This window comes from Candida orthopsilosis (genome assembly GCF_000315875.1).
Source record: "Candida orthopsilosis Co 90-125, chromosome 5 draft sequence".
NCBI lineage: Eukaryota > Fungi > Ascomycota > Pichiomycetes > Serinales > Debaryomycetaceae > Lodderomyces > Lodderomyces orthopsilosis.
Genome location: NC_018298.1, coordinates 782,370 through 800,787, shown reverse-complemented (window position 1 = coordinate 800,787; position 18,418 = coordinate 782,370). Strand labels below are relative to the sequence as shown.

Genomic DNA, 18,418 nt, shown 5'->3' with positions numbered 1-18,418 from the left:
AATTTTTGCTTTCCAAATTTGCAACGCATTACACGCTCGTTCAACTTCCCAGATAGTTTAGTGGCTAGAATTACCGTTTGTCGCATGGTAGACCAGGGTTCAATTCCCTGTCTGGGAGCAATCTTTATTTTTTGAATTTTTTGTTATCCCAATATAGTGACAGCATAGAGGTAGTTGAAGCAAAAATGTGACCCCAAGGGCGTTGTTGAAGAGTATTTACGGGTATGTATTGTCATAATTTGAGGGCCATGAGATGATCCAGGGTGAAGTTTTAGTTTTATGCCCATACCACAAAGAGAACGCTATTGTGTGCAAAAACTGGTAATGTGCTTGAAAAGATTAAAATTCTTTACTTTTGTAAATCAGGTGGTAGCGATATTACAAAGGGGAGTAAGTCGTAGATTAGGATTGGAAACCACGCTTAAAGTTTGAGAAAAGGTGGCTAGTGATCCATCAGTGTTGCATGTTACTGTGTCGTGTTCTGGTAGGAAAGTCATCATATCTTTAAAGCTTGGGGGTGGAAGCATCTCTTTTGTATTCGAATTTCAGAACTATACTCAAATGCAATCTTTGCCAATAAAACAAGGTTGATGAAAAGCCCGCCACGTGTAGATTAGCAATGATAAAAATTCGATTTTAAGTGGCTATGGAGTCAGGTTGCTGCTTTCCATTGCGTGTTCAGGCTAAATAGTTCGGGAACGATTGTGTTCATGTTTCGACGAGCACTTACACCGTATACATGCCATCATAGTGAGAATAGAGCTCAAGTAGTATCAGCCCCATTCTTCTCTGACCCCTTGGATAGATTGTAAGCCAAGTTCAAGAGATCACATTATATTTAAGTTATTTTCAAGTATAAGTTGTAGTCTCTCATGAAATATATCAGTTGTGTAGTGAAAGGAAGTGGCTATCACTAATCAATAGTGTATAAAGTAGTTTGTAGTAAGCAGGGGGCTATTTTTGATAATTACATGTGTATAAATAACTGGTTAGTTGGCTGTTAGCCATAGAAGATGGCCTGGTTTACAAACTATAAATTATATATTTTCATGTCCATAATCTCACATATTTACATTCTCCCAAGTTCATAATCTCATCTCATGTCATGCATTGTACTACTTGGTGTTACAATCAGTGCTTTGCGACTCAGATACCTTTATCCCGTGGATAACTTCATACATGTGACAATAAATGTCTCAATTACCTCTCCCAGATATATCTTCGGGTATTGATATTCCCTCATCTCATAGTAATTATTCCTCGAATATTTGCATGCTTGTATTCTAAAATATTGGTGAAAATATCTGTGCAACAAGTTTTACATGCGAATGAGTGTCTCAGTGGTTCGTAATATCATTGCTGCTATTTATACTACCGTCTACATTAATAAACAAGAAGCAAAGCTTCAATAAGTTGAAAAATTTAGTGACACCAGGCACAGTATTAATTCCCTAAAGTTGAATCTTTCAATAACAAGCGCAAATGGTTTAGTGGTAAAATCCAACGTTGCCATCGTTGGGCCCCCGGTTCGATTCCGGGTTTGCGCATTTAACTTTTTCCCATTCCCAGGAAATACTTTAATTTTTTTTCCTACATCGAAGTCAGCTGTAAATGGGGTGTAGGTTGTGGCGGGAAGTGTCTGCTGCTTGTCTGTATGCTTTAAAAGCATTTTAAAGAACGTTCGATGACTTATACAATTTTAGTGGGGGTGAAGGAACAGATGTTTTTTCTTTTGTTTTCGTACCAAGTAGAGAAGAAGAGAAGAAAAGGTATTGCATGTTTGATTTCTTTTTGTCTATAAACGATAATCGAATCTTTCCCATTGCGGATAAGAAACGCGAATCACCAGTGAATGGTGAATGGTAGGTTGAATAAAGTTGAAACGTTTTCAAAGGAAGCTTACTCATAGTTGGTTTGGTTTGTGAAAACGTCGATACAATATATCGTATAGATGGAGGATCGCCTACCCCTCGACTCAAGTCTACTAACTCTCTTTTGCTTATGGATATATGTAGCCAGAGTTAAAAAAAAGACAATTGACTGTGTTAGTTTCCTCTCTCCCTTTCCTTTTAGGGCTATGCCTTAAGTAGGAAATCTAGGTGTATTTTTTGTATCCGTTCCATCGTGGCCATGTTCAACTGATTCCAATACTAGTATCCAGTTGTAAGCAATAATAGAGGAGTTCAAACAATATGTAGTTTTATAGGAACCTTCTTTTTTGATTTTTTAAAATTGTGGATTACACTCCAAATTAGGATAACTCTCTTGTGACTTGAAAAAAAGGGAGATGTAACGGTTGAGGCGTAACTAAGTTTGTATTAAGAATGTTGATCAAATTATATGCATTTAGGTTTTGCATTGCATAAAGTACGAAAGAGAGATATGAAAATACAATTTTTTATTTCCTATTTGGGTCATTTGTGCCTAATTGGGAAACGCGAGAGAAACATATGGACACGGTTAGTATACTTTTCATTGATAATTGCATGATTTGATTGAAATGATGAAATTGTGGAGATGATCAAGCGTCGAATGAATGAGAGACTTCATAACCATTATAACACATAACTCATATCGAATCAAAGCAGTATCCAGTTTATTTTGTTCAATTAATTGAAGTGAATACTGTTGGATTGTTCTCCACTCTATCTATTCTTTCGATTGTGTTCTGGCCCAGTTAAGGACAATGTAAGATGATGTAAGAAAACAAAATTATAGTACACCCCCTCCTGTCCCTTAAATTTAATTCTTTTATCAAACAATAAGAATGCAGACGATAAAGAATCAATCTGAAACAATGTAAATCTCACGAGAAACGGGGAAATGACTGAATAAAAAAAAGGATTTAGTCAAAGGGGAGCCGAGAATCAGAAAAAGAGAGAGTGTGTGTACAATTAATGACCTTTTCATTTTATGGATCGCATATTCATCCATATCCAATAGTAAAAAGTTGTAAATTATGTATTACTTGAGGTATTTGCAATTTGAGAATTTCTTCGGCTTTTTTCCCACTTATTGCCGAGTTCCGTTTAGTTATTTTGTCCGTTGCCCCACTTCCTTCCCCGCGCAAATCTAAGTTTGTTTTTTCTCCCTCCTTATGCAGTCAGCTTTATTGTAAATTATCCCCGATTATTCCCTTTATCGACGACGATTAGTATACAAAAATTAAACTTTTTTTATTCTGTCTCCGACTCTGTTAGAGGTATCAAAACCACATAACCCCGCAAAAAGAAACTGCACAGAATGAAAACGGAGTAGTTGGTGAGGTCACCACCAAATGAAACTTCATCATCACCTTTTAATAATTTAGTGATTTATTGCATTCTTCATAAAATTCGTTATTATTGCGGAGAGAGAAAGATATGAGATTTGGGATACGAATGGGTACCCATAAGTGGGGCATTTAAATCAAACGTATCCCTGATTTTACTACAACAGAATGAGATGAAAGGGGGGTGTATCGTGTGATATACAAGGGACTGAAAACAATAGTATTAAATGAAGTGGGCTATGATGATGTTGTTAGCAAAAAATGTGGTTTTGATTATTGTTTTTCTTTCGTCATCTTTTGTTTGAAGAGAAACAAAATAAAAAACGTTTGATACAAAAAAATTAAAAAATCAAAAAGTAAGTTATTTTTACTCTCTGGAACAGATTTTGTGTATTTGTGGAAAAATGCAGACGATCTACAAAGACAAACATCAGAAAGATGCTGATTAAACGTCAAGTCGAGGTTAAAATGACGGCGAACTTGCTAAAGAAGTACGCTCACGTACATTAAAGATCTATACCTACATAGATGCTTAAGCACAACACATCTCCTATTATATCATATCTTATCCTCCAAATAAATTGTACCGATTTTTACGGTTTGACATATTTTAAGCCTTCCTGTATTCCGTTCAATCGATAGTATTGTTCATACTTTAAATAGACTGCAAAAATCAGAGATCTCACGCAAATTTTTCTTGGCAATGGCTTACAAGTTATGGCTTAGAACCATCAAAGCCTAGCGATAGACACATGTTTCTTAGCCACAAAGAGAGTGAAAGATAGGAAAGGTTGAGGGACCTGAGGGTGTTGACCAAGAGATAGATGTTTTGGACGTATGGATGTTTTGGAACAAGTTGTAAAAGTATAGCCTTATTAGCTATGGAAAAGCCCCGTTTCAAGTGGAAGAGTCCAAAAATTGCATTTGTATGGGGTTTTTCCTCCCAGGGTGCTGTCAGACCATAATACGCACTGCCATTTTTTAAGCACAGTAAAGGGTAAGAAATGACACGAGTTTGCGAGTGGATAATAACACCCTATTTAAAACGGATGTCAAAAATGGAACGATTTATTCTCATGATTTATCGCCAATGACATCTCTAATATAGCCAAAGTTTCCATTGAAAATGGGTGCTTTAAATGCAAGACAAGAAATGTCAAATCCTTCCTTCTACAGTCCGACTGGTTTAAAGTTACATACGATGTAGTCGTTTATGCAAAACTCGATGTATGCGTCTAAGATTTGGCCAAACATGTAAATCCTGTATGTTATTATGTAATATTTATATAACAAAGTTGGTGGATATTACATAATACGGCCTTACTATTTATATGTACCCTGATTTAAAAGAAAGAAAACTTTAATTAGAAAAATAATAATAGTACTGTATATAGCTTTTTCAGTTAATCAAAGTGGGGGTGTAAAAAAAATTTTAAAATCAAAAATGCCTTTTGTTTTTCTCGATAGCAGTTAGTTTTGTACTACCAAATTGTAAAATAGTAAATTAATTAAAATTAAATATAATGGAATTACTCAATTAAGTAATAAATCCTTCACTACCTACATACAAATATAAACAAAAGTATTCAGACATACTACATATAATTCAATAACCATAGGATGAATAAAGTAAAGAAGTAAAAGAAAAATATTCAGAGAGCAACATAAGATTACAAAGATTAGGCGCAAATATCTATATTTAGAAAGTAGGCTTTTTTTGGTGTGTAGTTTTACGAATATAAGCCTTTAATATGAAATATGCTTAATGATGGCTTTGTTTTGTTAAGGTTTCTTTTGTCTCATTGTAATATTTTGAGACATTGAAAATAAAAATAAGACACACAAAACAAAAGAAAATTTCATTACATAGTCGTTTTGATTTTGTCATACTACTTACTAAATAGAACAATAGACTTGCATACGTACATACCTTTGGTATTATGTATACTATACTATACAAGGAAACAATAAAAAAACACTTAGTCAAAAGAGATATGCATATTGTGTTATTGCCTTACATAGTAATACACTCTATATACTCAAATACATATATAAAAATAACAGTAAATCATCTTATATATATCTTCTATTACGCAACTGGTGTGACCACCTACAAACTATAACAAAATAAGTGATACCACAACACAACCGCATCTTCAACAGGTTTTAACACATCACACAATACAACTACTACACCCGCTCTCATCAAACAACTAGATCTAGAACAACTGGAGATATCATCATACGCAGGGAAGAAAAACCGAGACAGCACTTTTTTCTTTTTCTATTTGCAAAAGGTGACAAATATAGGGGAGCAAATACAAACTCTATTTGCCACCGAATCCATCCTCCAATCTCACTGGACTAAGTCTTTATACCCACCTGTCAGACTACATCACACCATCAGTCTAACGACAACGGCATATAATACATCACCAAACAATATTATTATTGTCGTTTTTTACATTCTTTTCTTTTTGTTTCCCCCCCCCCCCCCAGATCTGACGATTTCCACTGACATAATAATAATACATAGACAGAGTCCACTTTGCAACCAAATCTCACCATTTATTAAAGACGACATATTTAACAACAACTAACCACAATATTGCTACTTTTTGCTAATATTTCTATATCTCCAAAATGCCACAACAAGCTAGTCAGCCGTATCATGGCTACTATACTGGAAAAAAACCAGAGGGACAACCATACTATGGATACTATTCTGGTTTCAACAAATCTGCTTCTGCACAAATTCATCATTTAGCTAAAACTATAACAACACAACAACAGTCATTTTTTGATGAAAGCTATATTAGACAATCACATGCTACAGCAGCAACACCTCATGGAGTCAATCCCTTTTTAGACAAGACTGATCCAACCTTGGATCCAAATTCCCCCAGTTTCAGTTCCAAGAGATATGTCCAGAATATGTGGAGGTTATACCAAAGTGATTCTGATTATTACAAACCAGGAAAATTGGGTGTTGCTTATAAGAATTTGCGCGTTTATGGTGATGCTGTCAATTCTGATTATCAAACTACTGTATCTAATGGATTCATCAAGTATGCTAGAAATACAATCAACAGAATTACCAATAAGAAGGAAGAAAACACTTTTGACATCTTGAAACCAATGGAAGGATTGATAAAACCAGGGGAAGTTACAGTTGTGCTAGGTAGACCTGGAGCTGGTTGTACAACTTTTCTCAAAACTATTGCTTGTCATACTGATGGATTCAATGTTGCTGATGGATCCATCATTTCTTACGACGGTATTACTCCAGAAGAAATTAAGCAAAATTTAAGAGGTGAAGTTGTTTATTGTGCCGAAACTGAAACCCATTTCCCATACTTGACAGTTGGACAAACATTGGAATTCGCCGCATTGATGAAGACACCAAGAAACAGGCCACTTGATGTGTCTCGTGAACAATACGCAAAACATCTTGTTGATGTTGTCATGGCAACTTATGGATTATCGCATACAAAAAATACTAAAATTGGTAATGATTTCGTACGAGGAGTATCTGGAGGTGAACGTAAAAGAGTTTCCATTGCTGAAGTTTCATTGGTGCAGGCATCAATTCAGTGTTGGGATAATTCAACTCGTGGGTTGGATGCAGCTACTGCTCTTGAATTTATCAGTTCCTTGAAAACATCGGCTTCCATTTTAAATGATACGCCTTTGATTGCCATTTACCAATGTTCACAAGACGCCTACGACTTGTTTGATAAAGTGATTGTCATGTATGAAGGTTACCAAATCTTTTTCGGTTCAAGTCAACGTGCAGCAGCATACTTCCAAAAAATGGGGTTTGTTTGCGAAGAAAGACAAACTACACCCGATTTCCTTACTTCGATTACCAACCCTGCTGAGCGTATTGTGAAGCCAGGATTCGAAAAGATTGTGCCCCGTACTCCTAAAGAATTTTATCGTTATTGGAGAAGATCACCAGAAAGACAAGCTCTATTGGAAGAAATCGATGAGTACTTGGACAACTGTGAAAATTATGATCAAAAGCAAGAAATCTTCGAAGCTATGCAGGCCAAAAAGTCAAAGAATACCAACAAGAAATCTCCATACACGGTTTCATTACCTATGCAAGTGCGATATATTATAAAACGAAACTTTGATCGAATGAAGGGTGCTCCATCGTTCCCAATTTTGACAATATTTGGTAATGTTGCCATGAGTTTAATTTTGGCATCGGTCTTCTACAATTTGCAACCAAATACTGAATCGTTTTACTACCGTACTGCCGTTATGTATTATGCTTTATTGTTTAACTCCTATTCATCAGTATTGGAAATTTACACTGTTTATGAAACTAGACCAATTGTTCAAAAACATCGTGAGTATGCGTTGTATCCTCCGTTGGCCGATGCAATAGGATCTATATTAGCTGATTTCCCATTAAAGATTATCAGTAGTTGCTGTTTCAACTTGGCTCTTTATTTCATGGTGAATTTTAAACGTGAACCAGGAGCCTTTTTCTTTTATTTGTTGGTTAATTTTCTTGCAACGTTGATGATGTCTCATTTGTTTAGAACTATTGGTGCATTCACAAAGACATTGGCTGAAGCAATGACTCCTTCATCGTTGTTGTTGTATGCCATGAGTACTTTCACCGGGTTTGCCATTCCTGTGACATACATGCTTGGTTGGTGCAAATGGATCCACTACATTAATCCATTGTCTTATGCTTATGAAGCACTTATCGCTAATGAGTTCCATGGCCGTACTTTTGAATGCTCTCGATTTGTGCCCCTGGGGTTTGGATACCCAAAAACTGGCAACTCTGTTGTTTGTGCAACACTTGCAGCACTTCCAGGCTCCAATTTCGTTGATGGTGATTTATATATCAAAACGGCATTCACGTATGAATGGAAACATGCATGGAGAAACTTTGGTATCTTATTGGCATTTGTCATTTTCTTGTTTTTCACCACGTTGTTCTTTGTTCAATACAGTCAAGCGGCCAAATCCAAAGGAGAGATTTTGGTTTTCAAAAGGAGACATGCCAAGAACATGAAAGCATATGAGGACGACGAAGAAGCTTATATGGAAGACCAAAAGGCGTTGGAGTTTAGTGGATCAACTGAATTGAGTGATGAAACTGATTCCTATGAGTATGTTGATCGTAAATTGTTGCAAACATCAAACGTCTTCCACTGGCGTGATTTAACCTACAAGTTACACATCAAAGGCGAAGAAAGGACCATTTTGAATGGAGTTGATGGTTGGGTCAAGCCTGGTGAAGTTACAGCATTGATGGGAGCATCGGGTGCAGGTAAAACAACATTATTGAATGCTTTGAGTGAACGTTTGACTGTTGGTGTCATCACTTCTGGCTCCCGAATGGTTAATGGATGTCAATTAGATAATGCATTCCAACGTCTGATTGGTTATGTTCAACAACAAGATTTGCATTTGGAAACATCAACTGTGCGTGAAGCATTAAGATTCAGTGCTTATTTAAGACAATCGCGTAAAGTTTCCAAAGCTGAAAAGAATGAATATGTGGAAAAGATTATCGAATTGATGGAAATGGAATCTTATGCGGAAGCCATTGTTGGTGTTCAAGGAGAAGGATTAAACGTGGAGCAAAGAAAACGTTTAACCATTGCTGTTGAGTTAGTGGCTAGACCCAAATTATTGTTGTTTTTGGATGAACCTACATCAGGATTGGATTCGCAAACGGCATGGTCAATTTGCAAATTGATTAGAAAATTGGCCAACCACGGTCAAGCCATTTTGTGTACTATTCATCAACCATCATCAATCTTGTTGGAAGAATTCGATCAATTATTGTTTCTTCGTAGTGGTGGTGAAACGGTTTACTTTGGGGAATTTGGTTACCAATGTCAAACATTGATCAACTACTTTGAACGTAATGGTGCTCCTAAATGTCCAGCCGATGCAAACCCAGCTGAATGGATGTTGCATGTGATTGGTGCTGCCCCTGGATCCAATGCCAACAAAGATTACTTTGAAGTGTGGAAAAATTCACCAGAGTATCGTGCTGTTCAAGAGGAGTTGGATGAATTAGAACAAATGGGTACTGGGGCAGTAGGATATGGACATGCACCTAGTGGTACCACCACACCATCAACAAAGAAATTGTGGAGTGATGAAAAAGAAGCAAAGAGAACATATGCAGCTCCACTTTTGACACAATATTACTATGTTTTGAAACGGTTGTTCCAACAATACTGGCGTACCCCATCTTATATCTACTCCAAGTTTGCTATGGCCATATTATGTTCTATGTTTAACGGGTTCACTTTCTTCAAGTCAAAAAACTCCATTCAAGGATTGCAAAATCAAATGTTGTCAATATTCATGTTATTTGTGGTTATGACCACATTGGCACAACAGTATGTCCCCATGTTTGTTACTCAACGTGACTTGTACGAAGCAAGAGAACATCCATCAAGAACGTTTTCCTGGTTAGCATTTATTGCTGCTCAAATCACTTCGGAAATTCCTTATCAAGTTGCTGCTGCTGCCATTTCCTACTTTGTGTGGTACTATCCTGTTGGTATGTATCGTAATGCTGGAGATGCTGTTGAACAACGTGGAGCATTGATGTGGATTGCTATGACATTGATGTTTGTTTACAGTTCGACATTGGCCCAATTGTGCATTTCATTTAATCAATTGGCTGATAATGCAGCAAACATCATTTCATTCCTCATCACAGTTAGTATGACATTTTGCGGTGTTATTGCCACTAAGGATTTCATGCCTCGTTTTTGGATTTTCCTTTATCGTTGCAATCCATTCACCTACCTTATATCAGCAATGTTGTCAATTGGTGTTGGTAATTCAAGAATCAGATGTTCTCAACGTGAATATTTACACTTCCCACCTGAACAACCGGGTGTTCAAAAATGCAAAGACTACATGGGAGCTTATATTTCCATTGCTGGTGGTTATTTAACTAACCCAGAAGCCACTGATAGTTGTGAATATTGTGCTATGGACAAAACAAATCAATATTTAGCAAGTATCGATATTTCCATTCACAACTTCGGTCGTGATGTGGGAATCTTCATTGCTTTTATTGCATTCAATATGATTGCCACTGTGTTTTTGTATTGGTTGGTCAGAGTACCCAAGGGAAATAGAGAAAAGAACAATAGTTGGTTTTCAAAATTCGCCATTTACAATGGATATAATGATCAAGCTTAAGGAGGATCTAGGAGAATAGCATCTTAGGCTTAGGTGCTACCATCGGGTACACTTAGGAAATTAATTTAAAATCAATCTACAGAATATTTGGCTAGATTAATTTTCTTTCTGAAAATGGTTATCTTAGTCAGTATTTATATATATACACATATTTTATACCCACGTTGATTTTTATTTCACAAATGGAGGCATTGTAGATCTCTGACTGCTCTTAAATTTTACCTACACGAGTATATTGATGATAGTCTGAACAAAAAAGTGATTATTCATCTCCGAATTGCTTCCATATACACATATACAAACTTCTTTCCCAACGTAAACTGAAAAAGCTCGAAAAGCAAACCTAAAAATTATCAATACCTCACCTCACTGTCTCTGTAACTAACTCCTCCTTAATCAGTGAACTTCTCCCAATTCTTTTGTCTCTTGTAATTGTTAACCTTGTAATACTTATTAACACAAGAATACCCTCTCCAAGTAAAATCCTTAGTTGGATCACAATCACAATTTCTTTCTTCTCTAACTTGCGGGTCAACAGGACAATTAGTGAAAGGAACATGATAATATCCAATATCTTCAAAGAAATGGATTTTTTCCTTGGGTAAGAATAAAGCAGCGGCAATAGAGTGTACTGGTGCATCACCCCAACGTTCATAGAAGAATCCACCGGCTTTATCCAAGTACTCGAAATAGGCCTTGTATGCATCACTTCTCCAGAAGTCCAAACTAGCAATTTCAAAATTAGACCAGAAATGGCATCCATTGTATGTTTCGCCACCATCGTTACTAAGCCAATTCATCATATTATTTTGAGCCAAGTATTGTGGGTTCTTATCGATGAATTCCTTAGTGGTTTTCCATAATGTTGGGATGGTTTCTTTATATTCTGGTAAGGAAATAGTGAAACTATATTGTTTATCATTATCCTTCATCCATTTGAAAACATCATAATCGATATCACAAAACAACTTAACATCAGGATCAACACGCCAATAGTATTCATAATCTTTCAAAATATCCTGTCTCCAAAAGAAACCTGACTCAAATCGACACATGTGACGATAACTTGCTGAATCTCCATAGATAATCTTCCTATCTTTCATGTCTTCTCTGACAAATGCGGCTTTCTCTTGATCAATCCATTCTGGATACGACCAATGTTCAGCAGGAATCAATCCAAATTTAGCTTCACCACTAACAGCATTGGAAATTGTTGTTTTAAATTCTTCACTAAATTCAACTTCATTAAGGAATACCCAATCATAATGAAACTTGTTGTTGAAACGTTGTTCAATGGTTTTGATTGATTCCAAGAACCCATTCAAATCTTGATTACGAGCTAAACCAACAAATGCAGCCTTGATTTTATCCTTGGAAGAATAAGTAGATGGATCAATGTTTTTTTGCGGAATATATTGTGGTGTCTTTTTGTCCTCTCCGAGAAATGCTTTGGCCAATGGACCCATGTTTTTGGGTGTGTAGGGCAAGTTTGGAGTTTGACCTGATGTTTGAGTTCCCGCCTTTGCTGCACCGGCTGTGTCAGCTTGCGCTGGTGGCTGCTGTGCAGGTGGCTGTTGAGCAGCCGGTTTCTGGAGCTGTTGTTGTTGTTGTTGCTGTTGTTGTTGGAGCTTTGGAGCAGCAGCTACTGCTGCTGGTTGTTGTTGTTGAAGTTGAGAAGCATCAACTCCTTGCTGTTTAAGTTGTTGAACTTGTGGCGGCTCATACGATGAGCCTTTAGTAAGAAGGTACCCGCATCCAATCAAGACCAAGGCAAATACCACAAACCTGATCAATCTAGCATTTGACCTTGTTATCACCATCTTTGAAATACAACTGTCTCTTTGTCTGACTATTATGTCGAATACGCGCTGAAATTCAAAGACATAAAATTTGTGAAAAAAAAAAAAAAATTCTTTGGAACAAATCACAAGCGTCGCGCAAATGAGACACTGCCTCGGTGCGCTACCCTAATTCGAGCGAGGTTTAGTGAATTGGATAGCAATTTCCCACATACAGTTGCTCTTATCAAATAATAAGTAATCTCCTGTGACAGGAAGTGTTTATGACTTTTTAAAGTACTAAATCTTTTTGCAACCACTTCGTAAATCAGAAGGAGGCTTAATTAGGCATAATTACTAGTCGAAGAATTGGGTTGACGTGGAGCGTGTTATAGCAGTTGGCCGAGGTACTTCAATAAATAAGGTTATAATACTAGTTGATCTGAAATTTAGGTTCTATTCATACTCACCTCATTTTTGAATGATAAGATCTTCGCAACTGGGATTGACTTAACAGGAACGGAGGATTTGAGAAAGTTATAAAAGCCATTCATATTATTCCTCTATATAGTCATGTGACTAGATTTTAGCTGGTGTATCTAATATTAGCGATTTCAAATGTAAGAACACCTAGTATGGTGTAGTGGTCCTATAGTGTAGCTTGGTTATCACTTTCGGTTTTGATTACATTTGTCAGATTTCCGAACAACATCAGTTCGAATCTGGTTAGGACCTTTATTTTTTGCTTTTTTAGAGAGTTCAAAATGTACCAAAAACATCTCATTTTTTTTCTAAAAAATGCCTTCAATATACATTGGTATCGAGAGTACATGGTTTTTATGTTTAGTTATTAGAATGTCTAGATTACATTGGTATCAAAAGTCAGAAAAATTACAAATTATTGCAAAGATTTTTTTGTATGAATCTTTTGCAAAATAGTCAAGTGACAAATATAATTGGTAAATCTCGAACAAAAATTTAGATATTCATAATTTCAAGAGCTTATACCGTACAGAAGTTTCGATTCCATCTGAATTGGCTGTCAATAATCTACATGCAACAGGTTCAAAAACTCTCTTACTTCTTGTATTATCGATGCTGTCCACAATGTTCTACATCAGTGGTCCTGATTTTCACAAGAGTACTTTACAGCTTCGAATGAGAAACACTCACTACAAAAATATTACCCTTCTTTAAATTAAAAAAGCTTTCCTTGTTTGTAATCCTACTTTCTCTTTGTTTTCATATCTTTGCGTCAAATCAGTATTACCAATCGGACTATAAATTCTGGAACAATTCCGCGGTCGATAAAAGACAGAAAAAAATGTTCCGAGATTTATTTTATCACAATTCTCCACTTTTATCCACTAATCAAGTATGGAAGAGGTAGACACAGTAGAAACTAAATACAACGACTCCATTGCTATCAAAGACTACTCGACATCATTCAACTTAGTGGACAACGATTCCACGCCCGATATACGAAATTTAAAATACAAGACAAATACCGACCATCTAAACTGTCCCATTTGCCAACAGCCGTTCATAACTCCACTAACAACGATATGTGGACACACCTTTTGCAAAGAATGTATATTGGAATTTGTGAAATCTTTAAGGAATGGGACCAACAATAACTCTGCTGGCCATTGCCCCCTTGATAGAACCCCTATTGACCCAGCTAATACCAATGACTTATTCCCCACACCACTAATTGTGACCAACCTAGTCGATGACTTGAAAGTGTACTGTTTAAACAGTGAACGTGGATGTGACTGGTCTGGCAGCCGATGGGAAATTGATCACCATGTAACGGAACTATGTCCATACACAGGAGTAAAATGTGGTGGCCAAAGAGACAATAACAAAGAATGTGATTTAATTGTTGAGAGAAGATTTTTCAAAAATGTTGAAACAAACGAATGTATACACAAGATATTCAAGTGCGGGTTTTGCGAAGCAGAGTTGACTAAGATAAATGAAGAGGAGCATCTTGAGCACGAATGCTTGTACAATTACAAAACGTGTGAGTTATGTGGCAATGATTCGATACCAGAAAAAAATATGGCGAAACATCAGGAAAATTGCTTGAAAATGGGCAAAGTAAAGTGTCCTGCACATGAGATTGGATGCAAATGGGTCGGTTCAAATGAAACCTCTTTGGAAATACATCTTCAAAATGGAAACTGTCAATTGAATCAATTTCTACCCTTTTACACAACAATGAATGAAAGAATGATTAGTTTGGAGCTGGAAAATCTGTTTCTACAAAGACAACTACATAAAATATTGGATTCTATAATTCAAGGCAAAGTGACAAACCTAGGGTACAACGAAGGCTTAGAAGAAATTAACAAATACTCTGGTGGAGAGGACCAAGATAAGCTTATTTATCTCAACTTTGAACTAGATCGTCTCAAATTTGAGATCAATGAAAAGCTAATTCCATTTATGAACAGGTCAAAGATTAATGATCAAGAAAATATGATTAAAAATTTGGTTAATGACAATTTCATGATGCGAGAAGATATGAATCTACAGAGAATGATGATCAATAGTTTAAGAAAGCAGTTACAATTTATGCTTTTTTCTAGAAATAGGGGGGTCGGAGTTGGAAACACAATACCTAGCGCAATGCACAGTGATGATTTCAGTTCCGATTTATATGAACTCGAGTCAAGAAGCAGCTCAGAAGAAAGGTTTAATCTAAAATTGTAAGTAAGAATTTTTTAGATCTAATATATCTCGACTGTCGGGGTGAAAAACTGTGAACAGGAGAACAACTTTAGTGCGACGGAATTAAGTGGTGCATGTGCGTTTTTTTTTTTTTCACTTTTTCGCTCGTGATTTTTTTGCTTAACACAACCGTTTGGGAAAATACGTCATATAGGAATCTATGGTACTGTTGTGTATTACTAGTTGAACTAATTGAAGAGCATATAGATCCAACGAATCATCTATAATTTAGTCTCTCCTTAAATTAATTTAGACTAGATACTCTCCCCACACACGTTTTATTTTGCCCTTTACGCATTATTTCCGATGTTGACTCTCACCAACAAAAAAACCTTTCTCACCGCTTCCCCAACTGAGAGACTGAAATTTTTGTGATTGAATTTCCAATATGTAGTCTAATTTAGGAAAAGGTATATAAATCACTCTCCAAACTTTTCTCCATTTATAATAATCTCAATATTTTTCATGACTATTAGGTGCTGAGGCTCAACTTCAGACAGTAACCACTATAGCAAGAAACACCTTTGAGCTTTGAACACCCCCTAGCATAACATTACACCGCAAACTCCACAATTTCCAATCCATTGGCATTACCCTTCTAAAGTCGTTGAATCCATCTAGCAAACATCCACAAGCCACCCTCCGCTAAATGCCCGCCTCGTCAGAGTCCTCAATGGAAACTTTGGAGATCCACTCCAAGGATTTCTTAATCAAATGGATTAACGCCCCAGAGAACTCCACTATCGATTGGCAGGTGAAACCTTTGAAGAAGTCAATCAATTTCTCATTTTATCAAAGAAGAGACGATACTGCTTCATCTCAGTCCTCCCTTGACGCTTCGGAGAAAAGTGCACCTTCCAGTGAATTGGCTCCTCCACAATTAAGAGCAAGAACAGGGTCAACGGCCTCAGTAAACCAATTCAAGAGGTCGAATGATGTCTACAAGTCAAAATCAAGAACGTCTACTTTGTCCTCAATTGGAGAATCAGATCTTTCTTTGATCAAAAACTACAACAAGTTGATTGCCAATGAGTTGGTTCATGGAAAGTTCCACACTGATACAGGAGGAATGTTTGCATTTGTATTTGACAACTCCTTTTCAAAAACTATTGCCAAATCTGTTCAGTTTTCTGCGAACGTGATAGCCACTGATGTTTCACAAGAGGAAAAGATCGAGCACAATGATCAACAAGTGTTTGATAATAATACCGACAATTCTCTCGCTGGAGAAGTCTTGCAAAGTGTCATGTTAAAGAAGAGAAGAAAGAAGTTGCAAGGATTTGTCAAGCGCTACTTTGTGTTAAATTTAAAGAGGGGCTCCTTATCTTATTTCAAAGTTGATGATAACAAATTGAGGGGTCAAATGCCCGTGAAGGAAGCGATCATTTCTGCAAATCCTTCCAACAGACAGTTTATTATCGATTCAGGTATGGAGGTATGGCATTTGAAAGCAATAAATCAAGCCGATTTCAACGCATGGGTCAATGCTTTCAATGCTATCAAGAGACAGGATAGTCCAAATACAGTGACTTCTAAATCACCAACCCCGTTTAAGTCATCTACTGAGCTAAACATCATTTTACAAAAATTGGACAAGTTAAGGCTCGAAAATCCTTCGCCTTTAGTCGGGGAGATCCACCAAGACATCTTAAACTTGATCAGCAGGAAATCTGGAGAGTCTTCAGATGGCCAAGGTTCGTACGGCGATTTGCAATCCGTCTACACGTCAGAATATCACGATGCAGAAGAAGAATTTGACAATGACGGAGTCAACTTCCTCGACAATGAAGGTTATGCGCAACAACCAGAAGATGAGGATATGGAAGTAGAAGAAAGCTCATCAGATGAGGAGGAAGATGACGATGAATACCTTGACAAGAAACAGCCTCAACATTCTGCAGCAGGAGTCGCTCCTATTGATCAAACACAAGGCAGTACAGAAAACAAGCAAGAATTGCCACAACCAACAGTTGCCAGTGATGAAGGCTTGTACCCATTACCTCATGAACCAGTTTCCCGGAACTCAGATATACCAAACTGTAAACATTCACCACCATCATTACTCAGTTTTGTCCGAAAGAATGTTGGAAAAGATTTATCAACGATTGCCATGCCGGTTACCTACAATGAACCCACTACAGTGCTTCAAAAGTTTGCAGAGATGCTTGAATACCCTCAAATTGTTACCAATGCAGTAGAATCAGATTTTGAGGGAGATAACGGAGAAAAGATTTTAAGGATTGCTTCATTTGCATTGAGTTCACTTTCTTCACAGAGGGCAAAAGAGAGGAATAAACGTAAACCATTCACTCCATTGTTGGGTGAGACATACGAGTTGGTACGAGAAGATCTTGGATTTAGATTGGTTTCGGAGAAAGTCAGTCATAGACCTCCTGTTTTTGCCTTTCACGTTGATACTGATAATTGGACAATGGATTTTGCATTGTCACCATCTCAGAAATTCTGGGGTAAACAATCCGAAGTAACTACAAAAGGAGTGGTTGTATTAACGGATAAGTTAAGTGGCGAGGAGTTTACCTGGACTCAACCCACAACCATGATCAAAAATATCATTGCAGGAGAGACATATGCTGAACCAAATGGAACAATCACTGTCAAGTCATCCAAAGGGTACAAGGCAGTAGCTGAATTTGCAAAAGGTGGAATGTGGAGTGGAAGATCCGAGGGAGTCGAAGTTAAAGCCTTTGACAAGTCAAAGAAAGAGTTGCCATACACTGTTTCTGGAAACTGGACTGAAAAGTTCATTCTCAAAACAAAATCAACCGAAAAGAGCATTTGGCAAGCTGGCGAATTGTTGCCCAACTATCAAAAGAAATATGGTTTCACCACTTTTGCTGGAACATTGAACAAAATCACTGAAATGGAGCAAGGATTCATTCCACCAACTGATTCAAGATTAAGACCTGACTTGCAAGCCTATGAACAAGGTGATGCTGATAAAGCCGAAGAGTTAAAGAATAAACTTGAACAAGACCAACGTGTGAGACGAAAACAGATGGAGGAAAATGGTACTGAACATGTTCCTCAATTTTTCCGGTTTGTTGGTGGTAATGATGAACCTGTTGATGAAGGTAAATGGGAATTCATCACCGGAGAAAACAGCTATTGGAACAGGAGAAAGAAGCAAGATTGGCAGGGATTGGTCAAATTGTGGTGATAGTCTTTGGTATAGCATAGTTAGAATATTTAGACATTACAGAAGTACTTAGATTTCAAAAATAACGATTTTTACTGTTTAGTGAATCAGTCTGGTATTCTTATAGCTATTTAATGTTGGCACTCACATACACCAAATGCCTTTTTGTGCAAACTACTAATTATTACAGTGAGACTGCTAATACTATAGCAATACTCTATGAAAACAAGGTTTTCTCCAAAGTACGAGGACCGCAAAAATTCTCAACATTTCTGA

The 18,418-nt window shown here is 36.8% G+C and overlaps 4 protein-coding genes and 3 non-coding genes across 7 annotated transcripts; 6 read left to right on the top strand and 1 right to left on the bottom strand. All coding sequences in view use genetic code 12, as the record gives it.

Moving 5' to 3' along the window:
- Positions 1-46: 46 nt before the first annotated feature.
- On the top strand, positions 47-118 carry CORT_0_Asp(GTC)_73. The gene has a single exon. It is a non-coding gene (tRNA).
- A 1,358-nt stretch (positions 119-1,476) lies between these two features.
- On the top strand, positions 1,477-1,547 carry CORT_0_Gly(GCC)_72. Its single transcript has one exon. It is a non-coding gene (tRNA).
- A 4,367-nt stretch (positions 1,548-5,914) lies between these two features.
- On the top strand, positions 5,915-10,471 carry CORT_0E03610 (Cdr3 transporter; the record flags this gene model as incomplete). Its single annotated transcript, XM_003870031.1, has 1 exon — positions 5,915-10,471. One exon carries the CDS (start codon positions 5,915-5,917, stop codon positions 10,469-10,471), a length of 4,557 nt encoding a protein of 1,518 aa, XP_003870080.1.
- Positions 10,472-10,863: 392 nt separating this feature from the next.
- On the bottom strand, positions 10,864-12,291 carry CORT_0E03600 (hypothetical protein; the record flags this gene model as incomplete). The annotated part of the gene is made up of 1 exon (XM_003870030.1): positions 10,864-12,291. The coding sequence occupies one exon, from the start codon at positions 12,289-12,291 to the stop codon at positions 10,864-10,866; it is 1,428 nt and encodes a 475-aa protein (XP_003870079.1).
- A 603-nt stretch (positions 12,292-12,894) lies between these two features.
- On the top strand, positions 12,895-12,984 carry CORT_0_Gln(TTG)_71. Its single transcript has one exon. It is a non-coding gene (tRNA).
- Positions 12,985-13,626: 642 nt separating this feature from the next.
- Positions 13,627-14,967, top strand: CORT_0E03590 (hypothetical protein; the record flags this gene model as incomplete). The annotated part of the gene is made up of 1 exon (XM_003870029.1): positions 13,627-14,967. One exon carries the CDS (start codon positions 13,627-13,629, stop codon positions 14,965-14,967), a length of 1,341 nt encoding a protein of 446 aa, XP_003870078.1.
- A 667-nt stretch (positions 14,968-15,634) lies between these two features.
- CORT_0E03580 (Osh3 protein) lies at positions 15,635-18,163 on the top strand (the record flags this gene model as incomplete). Its single annotated transcript, XM_003870028.1, has 1 exon — positions 15,635-18,163. The coding sequence occupies one exon, from the start codon at positions 15,635-15,637 to the stop codon at positions 18,161-18,163; it is 2,529 nt and encodes an 842-aa protein (XP_003870077.1).
- Between the last annotated feature and the right edge of the window lie 255 nt (positions 18,164-18,418).